Source organism: Strix aluco, chromosome 1, assembly GCF_031877795.1.
Source record: "Strix aluco isolate bStrAlu1 chromosome 1, bStrAlu1.hap1, whole genome shotgun sequence".
Classification (NCBI taxonomy): domain Eukaryota; kingdom Metazoa; phylum Chordata; class Aves; order Strigiformes; family Strigidae; genus Strix; species Strix aluco.
Window position 1 is genome coordinate 171462179 of NC_133931.1, and position 17656 is coordinate 171479834.

A 17656-nucleotide genomic window follows, 5' to 3' on the forward strand; every position below is an offset into this window, starting at 1 on the left:
CCCGCCCAACACACACCCCCCCACCCCCCCCCCCCCCCCGCCCCTCATGAGCTGGCGGCGGCTGCGCGGCGCCATCGCCCGGGCGGCGGGTGAGCGCGGGATGGGGAGCGCCGGCCTGAGGGGGTGCGGAGCTCCCGCCTGCCCTGAGGGGCCCGGCCCGGCCTGGCCTGGCCTGGGGGGCTCGGCCCGGCCTGGGGGGGCTCGGCGCGGGGGGGGCGGGGGAGGCCCAGCCGGCCTCGGGGCGCTGAGCCCCTCATGAGGGTCCTGGGCCGAGGGGCCCGGCTGGCTGCGGGGTGCTGAGGCGCGGTGCGGTGCGCGGCTCCGAGGTGTCCCCGGTGAGAGAAGCCGAGCGGGGATCTGCGCGCCGCGGCCGTTGGGTGTGGTGGGGCCGCGTGCGACGGTGGGGTTAGGCGGGGGTTTTGGGGGAAGCACCCTTCGGGTATCCAAAAATAAAGGTCCGTGTGGGGAAACGTGGATGGCAAAACCACACCTTGTGCGAGCTTCACCTCGGGGGACGCTTACCCAGCTGGGTAAAATGGCTCAAACCAGCTGGTTGGTTAAACTGGGCCAGTTTTGCAGTAGGACACGGTCTTGGGGTGACTCCTGCCCTCATCTGTAGCTGATTTCTGTAGTGACCTTGAGCGAGTGGTTCTTGTTCCGCCTGCTTCAATCATTGCTCCCTGCAAGGAGTGAATCTGTGCAGCCAGTCAGTGGCTAATTAGCGCTTTTTAGATGATGGTCGCTAGGAAAAAGGCGGCCAGGAGGTACTGTGGTGGGGATGCTCTGGTCCTGTTTCAGACCTGCAGATAATTCCCTTTATTTAAGCTTTTAGGGCAGGACCCCTGAGCACTGTCCTGCGCAGTCTCTGCACGCTGCGAAGCTGCAGGTGAAGCCCTGGAGCTTTCACCCACCCGATCCCTGGCAGAACGAGTGGGGATGCGGGTCTGTGGCCATTGGAGCGGCCATCTGACTGGCCAAGGGGACGTCCTGCCCTCCGGGCTCCTCACGGACATCGAGATGCCGAGCCTTTGCCTGCTCTTGGACAATGCTAAATTTTGGTGTGTTACTGCGGCTGGCCGGGCTGGATTTTCAGAAAGTGTCCCAAAATTTAGAAAGGTGGGAGTGGCAGTTTTATAACGAATCTGCTAAAAATAAGGAATCGGGTTATAATCCTAATCCAGGAAACCTTTCTTGGGTCTCCAGAGAAACTGTCCTTTAATCCTGTTTTGTACTTTATAAGGGGCCTTTACGTTCTCTGTAAAGCCTCTCTGCTAATCAGCATTAATTTTGTTTAACTCTTGTGATGTCTGTCCTTTGCTTTACTGGTTGTGTTGCCACCTCCCAGTTAAAATCCAGGGCAAGTTTAGCAGGCAGGGGCAGACTGGGAAACGTTCCTCACTCTAGTGACAACCTCCTGCATCCTCCTTCAGTGACCACCTTGACTTTTTGCAGCCAGGTGGGGTCTATGTGGCCGTTTGTCCTCAGTCCCAGGTGTGGCACCACCCCACGCATGAGGATCTTTAATAAATAGCTGTGCTGCTCTTTAGCCCACTGTGGTTTTGGTGATACGTGGTGTTAGGCTGGATCCAAAGCCGTTGGAGGTGAGAGATCCTCTGTGCTAGATGTTTGCAGGCTGGTTGCTCTGAAGATGATGAAATCTGAACAAACGGAAAAAAACTGAGCTTCTGCTCAAAATATGCACCTGTAATGTTACTGCTGCAGACATTGAAAATGGGATGTGTGGATGCCTGACTGGGCTGGGAGCCAAACAGGAGTTTTAAAAACCTCTGTATCCACCAGATCTGGCTTCTCGGGCTTTTTTCATGCTTTACGTGTGGTTTTTGAGGGTTTCAGGTTGCTGGAGGTGGAGGAGCTGTGTTTGACAGGGCTGGGGGAGCGGAGAAGCCCAGTGAGGGCGGTAATATCTGTGTACAGACCGGCTTGTCGTTACGAGCGATTTCTCGGGGTCAGAGCGTGAGTTTAACCAAATCTGATGGCAGAGGTGAAGGCACCAGCTCCCACGCCTGTGCTGTTCATGTCTCAAGGCAGAGATATCTCCTCTGTTCGCCCTCCCAGGACGTCTTCATCCTTCACCTCTCCGGCCCTGAGCAGCTGCTACCAGAATCCCACACCGTGCCGGGTGCTGGGCACCTTCCGAAAATGCTCCGTGGGAGCTGTTTTTGCTCAGCGCTGACACAGATTTCTAGTTTACCAGCCAGGTATTTGCTCTCTACCACCCATGAGGGCCTATCTCCTTCATCTCCTTCATCTGGCAGTGGAAATGGCTTTTTTTTTTTCCCTCTCTAAATTATCTCTTGTTTTCCTCTGCAGATCTCCAGCAAAGGAGAAGGGATGCTTTTGGAGGGAGGGAGGGAGGGAGGAGGAAGCACCTGCAAGTCCCTTGGTCTAGCCCATTTCCCAGAGAAGTGAGACGTGTGATCTCAACCTGTGTGTCTTTTCTCACTTTAGTTCTGAATATTTTTGGGGAAAAAAAGGGAGTAAGGTAAAGGGGAGCATCTCCATCTTGCCCTGATGTCCCAGCAGTGCTCTTCTGGGCAGAAGAGCACCACCAGCACCAGGGTGGCACAGACCCTGCAGGGGCCCACCACAGAAGTGCTGTTTGGAGGCTGGGGTTTGGGTCTGCGTGGGCAAGAGAAGGAGTTCCCCTCTCACCTTCGTGGTGGATAAATAGCCTCATCGTTGACTTGAGGCGAAGCAGTGTCTGGAGGCAAGAGCTGTGCAGACTTCAGTCTAAAAGAAGAGGACTGTTGTCTGCAGAAGGTGAAATCCTGGCTAAAACCAAGACTGAGTGTTTCTAGAAGAGTTGCCTCAACCTGGCGGTTGTTGGGTGTGTAATGTGAGCGTAGCAGCTCTGCAGCCTGGGTTTCATGCCCGATGTTATCAGGGCTATCTAAGAGCCCATCATTCTTGGTGTCTGTGGGCAGCACCGGCTAAAGACGTGCTGTGTGTGAGAAGGAGGGTGGGCTGGAGACCTCCTGAGGCCCTTTCCAACCTGAAGGAGCTGGCGGTCTCGCCCTGGAGGTCCCACACCTCCCTCTGACCCACAGCTAGCAGCCCTTCCCCTTCTACGTTTACACTGGTGACGGCGGGGGACGTGTGATCCGTGCGGACAGGGACAGCTTCACTCTTTGCCAAAGCACCAGGCCAGCACGTGCCGGCACCTGTCAGCCTGTTAGCGGTGTTTGACTGCAGCTTTACCAGCCGGGAGAGCAGGGAGCGGAGAAGAAACCACGAGAGGAGATTAAAGACCAGCGAGCAGTTTTCATTGGCCATCTTCAAATTGTGGCTCGGTAATTAAGGCTTTAAGCAGCTCACAAATAGCCCAGCTTTGCGCCGACTCGCTCCTATTGCGAGCTTGTCGCCGCTGCAAGGAGCTGGACTTTATACCTCGTCTGAAAGGGAGTTAAAGCAAAAGGTAAGGATGTGTTGGAGCCTGCTGCTAGCCCGCTGTCTGCTCATTCCTCTTACCCCTTCCCAGTTTGTCTGGCCTTGAATGAAATGATTGCAGGTGATTTGGGCAGCTTTAAATTCCCCTTGTCCCATCGGCGCCTGCTAAAGGGCAGATGAAATCTTGAGGTGGGAGAGAGGAAAGCTTTGTTTGCCTCTGCCTGGGATGTGAGAGCCCTGGCTGGGCTCTGCAGGCAGGGGCTGGGACTTGTGCATCTGCAGCAGTTCTTGTCGGCACAGCCGGATCACGGTGGAGGGAAAGACGTGAAACGCCTGGGCAGGGCCCGTGCTGGTGTCCTAATGTCACGTGTGGGGCTTTCAGTGGTGCCTGAGGAAGCCGGCGTGCGATGAAGGAGCATGGCTTGGGAGCAGACGTGTTGTGAAGGGCACTGGGATGACTGCAGTGTGACAAATTTTGTGTGGCCCCTCTTCTGTATTGTTTGGCAAGCAATGGTTAGGGCTTGTGAGTTTTATTTATGTGGGTGAGAGGAACTGGTGGGGGCAGAGAGGAGGGAGATGCTTTGGACAACTCGGCGAGGGCCTGTCTACTTCCTTGCTGCAAGCACTAAATAGCATTTTGCTGGTGAGGAGATGCAGGAGGGTGTGCTTTCCTCTTCTGGTATTGAACATTTAGGCAGAACATGTGATATTTGAAAATTATTAAAGCTCAAGGCCTAAGGGAAAGGTAGGACAGGTCCCCAAAAGGATTTCCTAGAGTTTGTTCGGCCTTGTTGTGTTTTTTGGATGATGGAGCCTAATCCAGCAGTGTGGTCCTGCACATAGCGATGGGACTGGTCCTCCGAGCTCTGCGGAGAATGTCTGATCTGGTGGATCTCTGGGGCTGCAGCACCTGGAGGACACTATTGGGGGGGGGGGGGGGGAAAAAAAGTTTCCTTTTTGGTGCTGAGTGAACGTGGGTATTTTTACACCTATCTTAGCTGCTGCTGGCATCTGCTTAGACTTTGAGTATTAATGCCCCTTCCTTTCATACAGGCTTAGATAAACTCTGGTCAGACAAGTACAAGAGGGAAAAACTCATATAATTTGCTAGCTCATATAATTTGCTGCCTGATGGGTGTCTGCGCCATCGCAGAGCTGTGCAGGAGGGATTTGGGGATGAGCCCACGCAGGCTGGGGTCAGGGAGGCAGCCCGGCTAGATTAGCCTGCCCCATGATCTGCGGCTGATGTTGTAAGAGACGGCATTCGGCTTAAGGCTGTTTAAAAAGTGATTTGTAAGGTCAGGGTGACATTGCTATGATTTAATTTAAAATGCAAAGGCATTAAACTGTCTGTCGGCCGATTGCTCCTGAGGTCACACCCAGCCAATGAGGTTAAAAAAAAGAATGCATTTCCAGGGACTTTACTGCTTGCAGAAAGTAGCTGTTTTTAAATAGGAAAAAGAGGCTTGTTTGATTTGTCCCGCTCTTGTCATGACCTGTGGTTTAGACGTTGCTGAATTGCTGTTGATGGATGAGGTTTCCCCAGTGGTACCCCCTGCACTGTTGTACAGGATTTTCTTCTTTATTCACATGTTGATAATTAACCTTTCTTCCTCCCCAGAGAGGCAGGCACATGAAAACACCCATTTTTGGTTTCTTTCTGGCTGAAGAAACAACTGCAGAAAGGTCTGTGTGGCCCCAGGCTGCCTTTTTTTTTCCTGTACCAGGAACCAAATCTTTCTCTCTTGCCAGGAGACACCTTGCGCTAGAGTTAGTGCTCCAGGAAATATGGAAATAAACCCCAAAGCTTGTTCATGTCCCAGATCACACCCGTGTTCAGACTGTCATTGCAAGGCTTTGGGGTTTAGTGGTGGAGGATATGCTGGACTTCTGGGTCTAGGCTTCAGTACGTTGTCTGCTTACGGCTTTGCGTGTGGATATTTATCCCAGGACTGATAGGAAACATGTAACTGTCCATCATAGGCTTGTAGTTTGTACCTGTTAGGATGTAAATGGGCAACATAAGAGGTGTGGTGATCTCATGGGCATCCCATCCCTCGCTCGGAGCTGTGTATGTGCAACGCTGGCTGATTTCTGCCCTTTGTTCTTGGCAGCATCTCCTGCAAACTTTCCTGAGGCCTCTTCCCGTGAGAGGGAAGCGGCTGTGACTGTATCTCTGTCAGTAAGAACAGGTATTAAGCTGGCATTGCCCAGTGTGTGTGGATGTCCCGTGATGTTTTGAGATGCCACCAGGCACAAACAGCATTTTCCTCCTGTTAGAAAAAGTCTTCCCTAGGATTTAAGTCCCAGAGGGACCCAACCCTGGTGACAGAAAACAGAGCTAGGACAGAGCTGGCCTGAATTATCCCAGTTTAGTGGCAGCTGGAGCCCAGTTCCCCTCCTCCTTTGGGTTATGTCCGATGAATTTAACCTCAGTCCCTTGAGAAGGAGTGTCTGCTGCAGTGATACACGTTCTTTATTTGTCTGAGATATTTGTTCCCCAGGTAAGAATTGGGGCCAGCAGCAAAACAAAGTGAAGCTGTCCTGCTGCATTGCTGGTGGCCTCCCTTGTCTGCTTTCCAAAGTGGTATCTGAGCCCTCAGGGCTCCCAGCCCAGATCTTTTGCAGCCGTACAGAGGTGGCACCTCCTGCTGTCTGCAGCCAGTTTGCTGATTTATTAGGTTTTTTTAATTTCCCTGGTATTTCATGCACTCTCAGTTACTTCCTTTTAGTTCTAGGCTTGCGATTTTTTATCATTTCAGATTTGTTTGCAGAAACTTGTATCCGAGGGTAAAGGACAGACACTGTTTTGTGGGGCCCAGCACCTCTGGGAATCCATAGCTGTGTCTTTTCATGGATGTTTCTAACCAGACATGTATTTTTCTGTCACTCTAGCCATGCAGGGACCGAGACCAGTAGTTCTGAGTGGCCCATCTGGTGCAGGGAAGAGCACTTTGTTAAAGAAATTGCTTAAAGAGTACGAGAACGTCTTCGGCTTCAGTGTCTCCCGTGAGTATGTCTCTGGGGAAGGGCAGTGGAGAACTCCAGGGCCGCCAGCCCAGAGCCTGCTTCTGTAGCTGTATTCATGCCCCAAGTAACGGGCTTCGGTGGCTTGCCTGTGTCCTAGTCTGTCTGTGGGCTCTTTCGGATGTTTAAATAAGTCAGGATGCCTTTTACTGCTGCTATTGAGTGGCAAGTCTAAGATTTGTCTGGAATAGCAGTCTTTCCAGGTCTGGTGACTCCCCACACCTCTAAACACAGCTCAGAGAGGTGAGGAGATTTTTCTGAGTGATTCTTGATTCTGAAAGTAACAAAATCCCCCCCACATCTTTGCTTCAAAAGCCAAATCTTTCCATGCACCTGTGGGAAATGATGGGGATTTTCACAGAATCATCTAGGTTGGAAAAGACCTTGAAGATCCAACCATTACCTCACACTGACCATTCTCAACTCCACCAGATCCCTCAGCGCTGGGTCAACCCGACTCTTCAACCCCTCCAGGGATGGGGACTCCCCCCCTGCCCTGGGCAGCCCATTCCAACGCCCAACAACCCCTTCTGCAAAGAAATCCTTCCTAAGAGCCAGTCTGACCCTGCCCTGGTGCAGCTTGAGGCCATTCCCTCTTGGCCTGGCGCTGGGTCCTTGGCTCAAAGAGACTCATCCCCCCTCTCTGCACCCTCTTTTCAGGGAGTTGTAGAGGGCCATGAGGTCTCCCCTCAGCCTCCTCTTCTCCACACTAAACCCCCCCAGTTCCCTCAGCCGCTCCCCATCAGACCTGTGCTCCAGACCCTGCACCAGCTCCGTTGCCCTTCTCTGGACACGCTCGAGTCATTCAATGGCCTTTTTGGAGTGAGGGGCCTAAAACTGAACCCACTCATCGAGGTGTGGCCTCACCAGTGCCGAGTACAGGGGTAAGATCCCTTCCCTGTCCCTGCTGGCCACGCTATTTCTGATACAAGCCAGGATGCCATTGGCCTTCTTGGCCACCTGGGCACACTGCTGGCTCCTGTTCAGCCGGCTGTCAATCAACCCCCCCAGGTCCCTCTCTGACTGGCAGCTCTCCAGCCACTCCTCCCCAAGCCTGTAGCCCTCCTGGGGGTTGTTGTGGCCCAAGGGCAGCACCCGGCATTTGGCCTTATTGAAGCTCCTCCAGTTGGCCTCAGCCTATCGCTCCAGCCTGTCCAGGTCTCTCTGCAGAGCCTCCCTACCCTCCAGCAGATCAACACTCCCACCCAACTGGGTGTCATCTGCAAACTTACTGAGGGTGCACTCGATCCCCTCGTCTAGATCATCAATAAAGTTGTTAAACAGGAGTGGCCCCAAAACCGAGCCCTGGGGGACACCACTCATGACCGGCCTCCGACTGGATTTAACTCCGTTCACCACAACTCTTTGGGCCCGGCCATCCAGCCAGTTTTTAACAGCCCAGGGGCTGCACACCAGTCTCAGGTTTAAAATTAAAGAGTTTTGTGAAGCCCATCTCATTACTGGGTCAGTCAGTGAAAAAGTTCACCCTATCACCTGCATCATGCGTTCTTCCTCCTGCCATTGCGTGGGTGGTTTGTTGAGTTTTCCTATGTCAGTCACCAAGTGCTGGCCAAGAGTCCTTTTTTTTTTTTTTTTTTTCCTACCTGGGATCATTCCCTGTAATGTGAAAATAACCCCTGGTTGTCCGGCTAGACCCACTCATGCCTGCCTGCAGGCAGTGCTGAAGCCCTCCTGTGTCCACAACAGAGTAAGTGCAGGGAATTTTCTTCAGGCAGCTTGTCTGTTGCAATACTAATTTTGTTTCCTTTTTCTTGAATGACGCCTTGAAGGTCAGAATCTGGGCTGTGTCCACAGCTCATTCGCCTGATTTTCCCTTGAGCTCCGTAAGGTGTTTTTAAGTACGTTACCAAAATGTTTTTTACCGTCTTAACGCTTTGGATGCTGCTTTGAGATCTGTGAGATCAGATTCATTCCACTCTGAAAGAGCACATGCTGGATCTTTAAAAATTTAATGTTACTGGAGGTGAAAAAAAACTTTAAAATATCTTTCCTTTTGTGTGTTTCATCCCATGCTCTTGATTCAACTGAATCTCTCATCGCAGTCCAAACTAAACCTTATCATTTTCCCCAGGGTTGCCTCTTGGTAGATATTTTTCTTCTAAATCTCCATAGGCCACTTAGACCTTGGCAACTGGTGCTTTATAAAAACTTACAGGTGATTGAAGCCTTATTTTATTAGTTTAACTCCTGCTGGTCCTAAATAAAATAATGGGTGTTGCCCTCCATAATGATCATCAGCTCCTTTCTGGTTTGCAGAGCATGTGCTTAAAATAATACAAGTTTGAACAGCTTCCAGCAGGGTTCAAAGGCTGTCTGATTTATTCGCCTACCTTGTGGACGATTTTGCCCCTATTCATTAAATCTGACTATTTTAAGCACCAGTGTAGGTGCTGCATGATCTTTTAAAATGAAGATAACTCTGCAAATTAGGGCACCGCTAATTCCCCTGAACTGAGGCAGAGGTCTGAATAACGTGTCTAGGATTACACAGGAAGGCTGTAGCAGAGCTGAAAACTAAGCCCAGCCTGGTAAGTCCCACACTGACCGCTCAGCCCCTAACAATCTTAATTGATTGTTTTCAGATTATCTAGGATTCTTCGATTAAAGGCCGATCCTGCATGTCGTTCTGTGTTACACTAGCTGATTCCAGAAGCTATGATCATTTTAAATAGAGGATCAGCTTACTATGTGATTGGGTTAATCTGCTGCATGTGTGCTTTTGTTTCTTTGATACTATTACTTTCTTGGGTGATCTACAAAATTTGCAAGGATGTTTCTTGCTTACAGATACCACGAGGCAGCCAAGACCCGGCGAAGTAAATGGTAAAGGTGAGTGTGTTGCAGTTGGGCCTGTCTCGTTGGACTTGGCAAATAATTCCTCTGACAAATTGTAAGTTGATGTGAAGTGCATCCATGAACCCCCACTAGCAGATAAGTTAGTTCCACATTTATGTTTATAGGGTGCATTTCCTTAGGCAGACATTCGGTAATATATTTGAGAGTGTGTATATAAATATGCATACGTGCACACACTTTTCTTCTTGATCTCAGTGGCAATGAGACAGTAGCTTTTTACTGCTGTTCTGCAGCTTGTGCCCTGTGTTGGAGAGAAGATAACAAAGAGGGAGGGACTTGTCAGAACAAAACCAAAATTTAATTAAGCAGTGAAATGTTACCAGAGGCAGAGCATGTGCTGCCAGTTTTCTTTTCTAGACTCTCTCTCTGACTCACTTGCCGAGGTTTCCACAGCAGGGCTCTTGGTTTAAGCGCCCTGGTCCATACTTGGGCATTGAGTGGCTGGATTTTCCAAAGTGCCACGTAGCTCTGGTGAGATGCCTCAAATTCACGCTGCTTTGGGAAATGCAGCTGGTTAATGAGATGTCTTTATCTGTATTAATAGCTTGTGTCCAGCTGGCCAGCTTCTTCTCTGTTTTCTGGTTTGTTTGCATATTTCAGAAAGAATCAAGTGAGGTTTGTTCTTAAATTTCTGATGGCAGTTTTCACTCTGAAGTGAAAGGGAGAAATTTTGACAACAGATAGAGAAACATTCCTTTTTAGTTTGTTTGATTTTTGATGTCCCCTTTTATCTCCCCCTCTCTCTTGTCCCATTCTAGTCTTTAATCATAAATGCTTTCAAATTAAAGGCCTTGGCAGTCCTGCTGTAATGTGTTCCACACCTGTGGGGAGAGGGGGGAGGTTCCCACTGCACCAGACAGGGGAAAGGATATAATAAAACTGGGCACAGCAGCGTTTGTGGCCACATTGAAAGCTTCAGAATGTTTTGAGCAGGTGTCTGGGAAATTGCTGTGGAGAGGGGATGCTGTATACAGTAATTAGGAGGTAGATATCTGCAGTCTTCCCACATTGTCCAAAGCAGGTTTTAAGTTCCTTCTTCCCTAAGGACCCATGGGTGTAATTTTGACCATGAAATTTACTTTCAAAGCTGTTAATTTCTGGCTATTTTTCCTGTTTTCACTATCCAGATTACCACTTTGTGACCAGAGAGGATATGCAGAAAGAAATTGATGCTGGTGAATTCATCGAGCATGCAGAGTTCTCTGGGAATATGTACGGGACGAGGTATGCAGTTGATGTTGTCACTGCTGAACCCAGGTGGGGCTGGCAGCCAAGATGGTGATGAAGGAAAAAGTGTTTTAACTTAGCAACACTGTTTTCCCCAAACACCCAGATTCTTTTGCCATAAGCAAACCCTTTCATTTTCATAGCAGGGTCCTTGTCAGCTTTATTAATTCACTCCTGCACAGTGTTAGCTCATCATAATTAAATCATCACTGCGTTATGAGATTTTTCTATAGCCTCCAGTGTTTGAGGGTTGCTGAAGTAGTTAATAAGCTTAACACTTCTCCTACACAGGGGTGATTTTCATAGACGCTCCTTAATATTTTCCAAGTGCTGGCAGAGAGTAGCGAGCAGAATGGAGACTTACTCTGATTATACCTGTGTCAACTAATGGTCTGAATACGATGAATTCAGGATCAGAAGCAATGATATCTGTATTGGCTGCTGTGAAACAAATACGCATGTTGCTTTGGTAAAGTGGCTGCTTACGAATAGGTAAATTGCATGGAACCCTTGACTGGGGTTCAAGAGTTAGGTGGATTTTAAAATAGCATTGCTCTCTGCATTGGAGCTGATGATCAATAAAACATTAAGCTGCAATGTTAATTAGAAGTCAGATATCTTATATATTGTGAGAAAATTGACACTGTAGTAATAGGCCTGCTTAGGAGGGAAGTTAAATATTTCTGGAGTGGTGGTGAATGGAGTTAAATCCAGTTGGCGGCTGGTCATGAGTGGTGTCCCCCAGGGCTCGGTACTGGGGCCACTCCTGTTTAACAACTTTATCAATGATCTGGAGGAGGGGATCGAGTGCACCCTCAGTCAGTTTGCAGATGACACCAAGTTGGGTGGGAGTGTTGATCTGCTGGAGGGTAGGGAGGCTCTGCAGAGAGACCTGGCCAGGCTGGAGCGATGGGCTGAGGCCAACTGGAGGGGGTTCAACAAGGCTGAGTGCCCGGTCCTGCACTTGGATCACAACAACCCCATGTAATGCTACAGGCTTGGGGAGGAGTGGCTGGAGAGCTGCCAGTCAGAGAAGGACCTGGGGGGGTTGACTGACAGCTGGCTGAACAGGAGCCAGCAGTGTGCCCAGGTGGCCAAGAAGGCCAATGGCATCCTGGCTTGTATCAGCAATAGCGTGGCCAGCAGGGACAGGGAAGGGATCTCACCCCTGTGCTCGGCACTGGTGAGGCCGCCCCTCGATGAGTGGGTTCAGTTTTGGGCCCCTCACTCCAAAAAGGCCATTGAATGACTCGAGCGTGTCCAGAGAAGGGCAACGGAGCTGGTGCAGGATCTGGAGCACAGGTCTGATGGGGAGCGGCTGAGGGAACTGGGGGGGTTTAGTCTGGAGAAGAGGAGGCTGAGGGGAGACCTCCTGGCCCTCTGCAACTCCCTGAAAGGAGGGTGCAGAGAGGGGGGAGGAGTCTCTTTAACCAAGTAACAAGCGATAGGACAAGAGGGAATGGCCTCAAGCTGCGCCAGGGCAGGGTCAGACTGGCTCTTAGGAAGGATTTCTTTGCAGAAGGGGCTGTTGGGCGTTGGAATGGGCTGCCCAGGGCAGGGGGGGAGTCCCCATCCCTGGAGGGGTTGAAGAGTTGGGTTGACCCAGCGCTGAGGGATCTGGTGGAGTTGGGATCTGTCAGTGCTAGGTTAAAGGTTGGACTAGATGATCTTCAAGGTCCCTTCCAACCTAGATGATTCTGTGGAGATATTTTATCTCTATTGCATTAAAGAAATTTTCCTGAAATGCTTTACAGGAAGACTTTACGTTTCTTAGAGCTGAATGTGCTTTTCTGAGGATTTTTTGGAGATAGCAAAGTTTCCTTCTGATGGTTTCCTCAGGGGAGGTGCCAACAGGAGTCCCCCAGACTGAACATGCTGCAGAGGTACATCTCAGAAGGAACGGTTGGTGATGTTGCATTTCAGTAGCGTAGCTGTTCTAGTGTGAGGTGCACAGGTGTCACTGCTGTCACTGCAGCTTAGGGCAGCCTCGCAGGGGTCTGGCCCTGCTCCCTCTGAGGCTGATGGAGGAGCACAGTCCCCTGCCCTGGCCTTGATACTTCCTGTGTCACTGGTTTGGCAAGAGAAACAAAACCTGACAGCTCACCTTCCAAATACCCAGCACCAAGGAGAAAGTGAGTTCAAGCTCCTTAATCCCTGGCTTCGTCCTGCATAGGCCAGGCTTTCTTCCTTCACGTGTGTCCTGCTTAATCTAGCTGGCCACAGTGTGGAGGATATGCCTGCTTTCTGATGCCTGATATATAAGTGGAGTTGATTTTGGTGCCTTTTCCTCAGGGTGGGTGCTGGGAAGACATCTCTCCTCTATTCAGCCAATTTCTATGAAAATTGCAAGAATTCAATACTTTAATCAAATTAAATGACGTGCTTGGGTTTGGTTTTGAGGTGCTTTCTCCCTGACCCTCACTTTCATCTTCAGTCCCTTCTGCATATTACACTGCCTGCGGTGGTGGGCATGCAGGGTGGGAGGCTGAAATTAACCCAAACCATCTCAGCAATAAATACCTGTTTGCAAACAAAACATACAGAAACTCTCCAAGCTTAGTTTTCTCTATAAGTGCCTAAGGATGTTTCTAATTAGATGTGTGATAAAGTGGAGAAAGTCCCTCATACTTATCAGAATAGTTGAAGTATTTGCCAATCGTTTCTGCTCCCTGAATCTCACCAGCTAATAATAACAAATAACTAAAAATGAATTGCTTAAATTAAGAGCCCTGAAAGGTCCCTGTCTGTGAGATAGTGCTGAGCCCTGCCTACAGAAACCAGGGTTTCTTTGAAGTTGCCTTAAATTAGAGGCTGAAATCAGAGTGCAGGCAGGGGTCTCTCCTTTCTCAGGGCTCTGATAGCTGCTGGCTCTTTGTAGATTGGTTGCAGCGGGAGTTAGTCAATACTTGGTGATACCAGATGGCAAACGAAGCTGTTTTGAGGAGGTTTTGTGGCTTTGAAGTGGATAAGGCTCAAATCTGGGCTCTCACAGCTGCCCACCTGGGCAAGGCCTCTGTATTTTTATAGGGCATAATGCTTGTCATGCAGCTTCGCTTCAGCTTTCTCCTTCCTGTTGGGGTTTGTGACCTGTGTTGTGGGACTCCCAGGTCAGGAGGAAGGTCACCGGCCCCCTCCACCTCCACGACCCCACCGCAGGCGCGTCTCTGCAGGCAGTGGACCCCGCTGCACTGACCAGACTGGCTGCGGGACCCCGAGGCTGCTTGTCTGCCTGCTGTTCCCCACTGTCCGGGCTGAGGAGCTCACAGCGTCACTGTATCAGGCTGCTCCATTGCTCACCTGTGTTCGTGGGGGGCTTTTCTGGACTTGCAAGCTCCCAGATGTTTTTACAGCTTTCTCCATCTTGTCTCTGCTCCCTATTCCTTCTGCTCGTGCTGTCTCTGTCCTCTCCAGCTGTGTTTGCAGTGAGTTGTGGTGTAGCTGTGGTAGCCGTGGGCTCGGGACTCTCTGTCTGTGCTATCACATCTTCTCTGCTCACACCCTGCCAACAGCAGCTGCTGGTGTGACACCCGTGGCTGCTTTCCCTGTCTTCTCCAGCTGGCACAGCCAGGAGCAGGGCTGGTGCAAGCTGTGGGAGGAAGGCTGGGGGTCCCAAATCTTGTTTCGCTGGAGCTGTGACTCCCCGTTGCTGGGGTGTAGGACAACACGAGAGCATTTGTTCAAGGGAGTCTGTTTTCTTTGCAGAAGGCATCAGGGAGCAAACCTTGGTGGTGCAGGGTGACGAGGTGAGGTCCAAAGAGGTGCCCGGGGTCTGGGCAGGGAATCAAGCAAGTTGGAGGCTGGCTGTAGGGCAGCATTTTATCTTAATCTCTGCTGCCGTTGCATGACCTCCTGACTTTGCAACCTCAAAACCTGCAGTGCCACATCTGAGCTCCTGGCAGGGCTTCTCTCTGTGCTGTCCATCATGCCATGGAGCCCTGGCTTGGAGAATCTGTGCATAGCACTGTGCAAACACTGACTGAGAAGTCCCCCAGGAGGGCTGCTACCCACTAACTAGCCCAGGTACCTCCAGTGCTCTGGGAGAGGGTTGGCGTTGCTGCTTTTCAAGGGAGAATTGCAAGTGTTCAGGAACAAGCTCGAGGCAATTCCCCTGTGTTGGGGAAGAGATACATCTTTAACGACGTACAAGAACTGCCACTTAAAAAATACTTTCTTCATTGTGCATCTTGCGTCCCAGGCAGGAGCATCCATCTCCATCAAGCGTCCTCCAGGAGAGCGCACACGTACAGACATCTCTGGAGAAGAACAGTTATCAGTGTGTTTGCTCTTTGAAGGTTGCTCCTGTGTTTGTCAAAGACAGGACCTTTACGGACCGTACCTGAGCCACGCTGATCGTGGGATAGTCACACATTACCTGTTTCCACACCTTCCATTGTGGTTTCGCCAGCCTCTGTAGCAGGAGACAGCAGGTCCCTGCTCCACCCCAGGGACTCAGAGAACAGTTGGAGAGACTGCTTAGCAAGAGCAGAGCAGGCTTGCTGTTCTCTCCTGCCAGAGTTTGGGCACAGGGGAGCCCTGTGAGGTGAAGACCTGCTGCTGGACGGGGATGCACCAAACCTCCAGTGCTGTGGCTGGACACTCTGACACCTTTCCTCTTTGTTCTGTCCCCAGTAAAGGTGCAGTGCAGGCTGTTCAGGCCCGGAACCAGATCTGCGTCCTTGACATCGACATCCAGGGCGTGAAGAACATCAAGAGGACAGACCTGAACCCCATCTACATCTTCGTGCAGCCTCCGTCCATGGACATCTTGGTGAGCGACCGCCTTCCTTTGCCGTTAGGCAGTTAGAGGTAATCAGCGTCTTGCTCTGAAGCCATGGGGGTTCCTCCCTTCTTGTTTGATCTGTGTGTTTTTAAGGGCAGTAGAATAGGTGGGGAGGACATTTCTGAGCACACGGTTGTTACCTCTGCCCAGCTCAGCTCCCCAGCCTCTGGCTCCCAGGGATAAATCTTCCTGGGCACTGTTTTTTCAGTCCCTCCTGTGCAGCTTCCACGCCCTTTGCCTACACTGGGTTATAGGCTCCTTCGCAGCATGGCCAGCCTTTAAATACGCTGGGGAGAGAAGGTTTTTGTGCTGAGGCTTGCCTCCAGCAATGAAAGTTAAACCAAGGGAGGCTGGTTCTTTGCAGCACCAGAAATCCTGTACCCCTCTGGTTTTACGGGGCCCTATATAATAATGATTGCAGTGTGCCTCTCGCATAGGTGAAATCATTGTCATGGTTCGGAGAGGGGTGTCAACACATGTATGAGACTTGCTGAAGCCACGCAAGGGGTACATGGCAGCGAAGGCCACGACGCCTGGCCCTCCCCTCTTGCTCTTAGTAGATCAGGCAGTCGGTGTTTCTCATTCAGTTTGTGGAGGAGGAAGCCAACAGCACCAGATGCCAGAGCCCAGCAGAGAGATTTCATCTCCCAGCAGTACCTGGAAAAAAAAAAAAAAGTTTATGGGGGAGGGAAAAAGAGACTGGGAACCTGAGCTCTGGGTAGGAGATCTTGAGTGCAAACTCATCTTTTTGCTCTGGTTTGTTCTGGGCTGTAAATGAGGCCGCTCGCCCTTTGCAGAGCATTATCTCGCGTGCACCGCGGTTGCCAACTGTAGCAAACGGCAGACAGCACTGGCCTGGGGGGTGGGGGGCGGGGGGGGCGCGTAGGGGTTTCTACGTGCAGTGTTTGGAACACACATTTCTTTAATCTGTTTGTCCCTGGGTTTAGGAAAAAAGACTACGTGACCGAAAGACTGAAACAGAAGAAAGTTTACTGAAGCGTTTGACTGCAGCCCGCGTAGATTTGGAACTTAGTAAGTCCAGGTGCCTTCAAGTGATGTGTGCAGGGAGAGGGGATGGTGATTTAGGAGCTGGTTTTTACATGAACATCTGACTTGTGCTCTCCACGGAGTGCTGGCAGGGCTTGGACAGCAGCTGAGTTTGATCTAACCTCCATACTGCATCGTTTCCCACTGCAGTTCCTTGTGGGCGGTTGGTGGAGAAGCACGTTAGCAGTGGCTGAAATAATATTAAAATGCCCCAGGAACTCAGGTTGTGCACAAGAGATGACACAGGGAAGAAACTTGTTCTCCTCTAACTCCTCGGTCCTCGTCTCCTTCTCTAGGTAAAGAGCCTGGCCTGTTTGACTTGGTCATTATTAATGATGATTTAGAAAAAGCCTATTCCGAATTGAAGGAGATGCTCCTGGAGGTGAGTAGTTTGGGGCTTTTCTGCCTCTCTCTCTGGGTAGGCATGACCTCTAGGCTGAGCAGGTGAGGGTCTGTCTGTAGGCAGCCACAGAAATGTCACCTCATGCCTACACTTGATCTGGTTTGAGCTGCTGAGTGACATAGTTGAACGTATGAGTTGATGATGGATTGGTGGCCTGAGAGTGGGAAACGGGTTCAGTGCGATACTGGGTTAGGAGCAAAATAAACACATGTCCCTGGACGGTACGGAAGGGTGTGCTGGTTTTGAAATGCTTCGAAGTCAAACCTTGCCTTGTCCCTATAGTGGATATACTCTGGGCTTGGTCCCGTGATGCTGTGGAGCTGATCTGAGGAGATGATTGCTTGTGGTCTCCAGAGCTGTGAAACTATGGGTTGTTCCCAAAGAGTGGCAGATGCTCAGTTGTTTTCCTGATCTCCTTTCAGGAAATCAAGAAGACTGAAGAATCCAGGAAGTCCTGAGCTGAGCCTCCTTGGACATTTTAACTTTGCACATGATTCCCGAAGCACGTCACACTGTTTTATTCCGAGAGACATTCCCTTTAGGTTGATCCTCCTCCCAGGTTACTCTAGGATGTTTCTATTAAAAGGAAAGAAAACAAAACTCGGTGACGCTTGTGTTTGTTTGCCCCACGCCCAGCGTGTGCTCTCCCAGGTTTGTACCGCGGGCGGAAGCAGTTGCGCGGCATCGGCTGCCGAAGGGCAGAGCCGTTCGGCGAGGCCGTAGAGGAGCTGTCTGGTCAGCCGTGGCCCCGGCGCGTGGCTTAGGATCCCACTGCAGTATTTGTGGAGGTACATGCTGTGCCAGCTAATGCCACGCAATAAAGGGGAGCTATTTATGTTGATGTGACCCCCGTTTGCACCTGCAGACCGAGGCGCTCCCATCTTTAC

The 17656-nt window shown here is 50.7% G+C and overlaps 1 protein-coding gene across 5 annotated transcripts; it reads left to right on the top strand.

The window, feature by feature from the left end:
• The first annotated feature begins 4 nt into the window (after nucleotides 1-4).
• GUK1 (guanylate kinase 1) lies at nucleotides 5-17369 on the top strand. 5 transcript variants are annotated; one of them, XM_074845359.1, is made up of 8 exons: nucleotides 5-89; nucleotides 6304-6417; nucleotides 9244-9285; nucleotides 10440-10536; nucleotides 15169-15307; nucleotides 16267-16351; nucleotides 16663-16748; nucleotides 17192-17369. In XM_074845359.1, the coding sequence occupies exons 1-8, from the start codon at nucleotides 47-49 to the stop codon at nucleotides 17225-17227; spliced, it is 642 nt and encodes a 213-aa protein (XP_074701460.1). In that variant the 5' UTR covers nucleotides 5-46; the 3' UTR covers nucleotides 17228-17369. The 5 variants fall into 5 exon arrangements, with proteins under 5 accessions (XP_074701460.1, XP_074701491.1, XP_074701474.1 ...); XM_074845390.1 differs by lacking the exon at nucleotides 5-89 and adding an exon at nucleotides 98-123; XM_074845373.1 differs by lacking the exon at nucleotides 5-89 and adding an exon at nucleotides 220-335.
• The last annotated feature ends 287 nt before the right edge of the window (nucleotides 17370-17656 follow it).

What these genes read in the sequence shown, in the direction of transcription:
- GUK1 (XM_074845359.1), top strand. Translation starts at nt 47, where the DNA reads ATGAGCTGGCGGCGGCTGCGCGGCGCCATCGCCCGGGCGGCGG. An exon ending in GGGAATATGTACGGGACGAG is followed by an intron (nt 10,537 to 15,168) that starts GTATGCAGTTGA and finishes TTCTGTCCCCAG; the next exon opens with TAAAGGTGCAGTGCAGGCTG. An exon ending in TGAAGGAGATGCTCCTGGAG is followed by an intron (nt 16,749 to 17,191) that starts GTGAGTAGTTTG and finishes ATCTCCTTTCAG; the next exon opens with GAAATCAAGAAGACTGAAGA.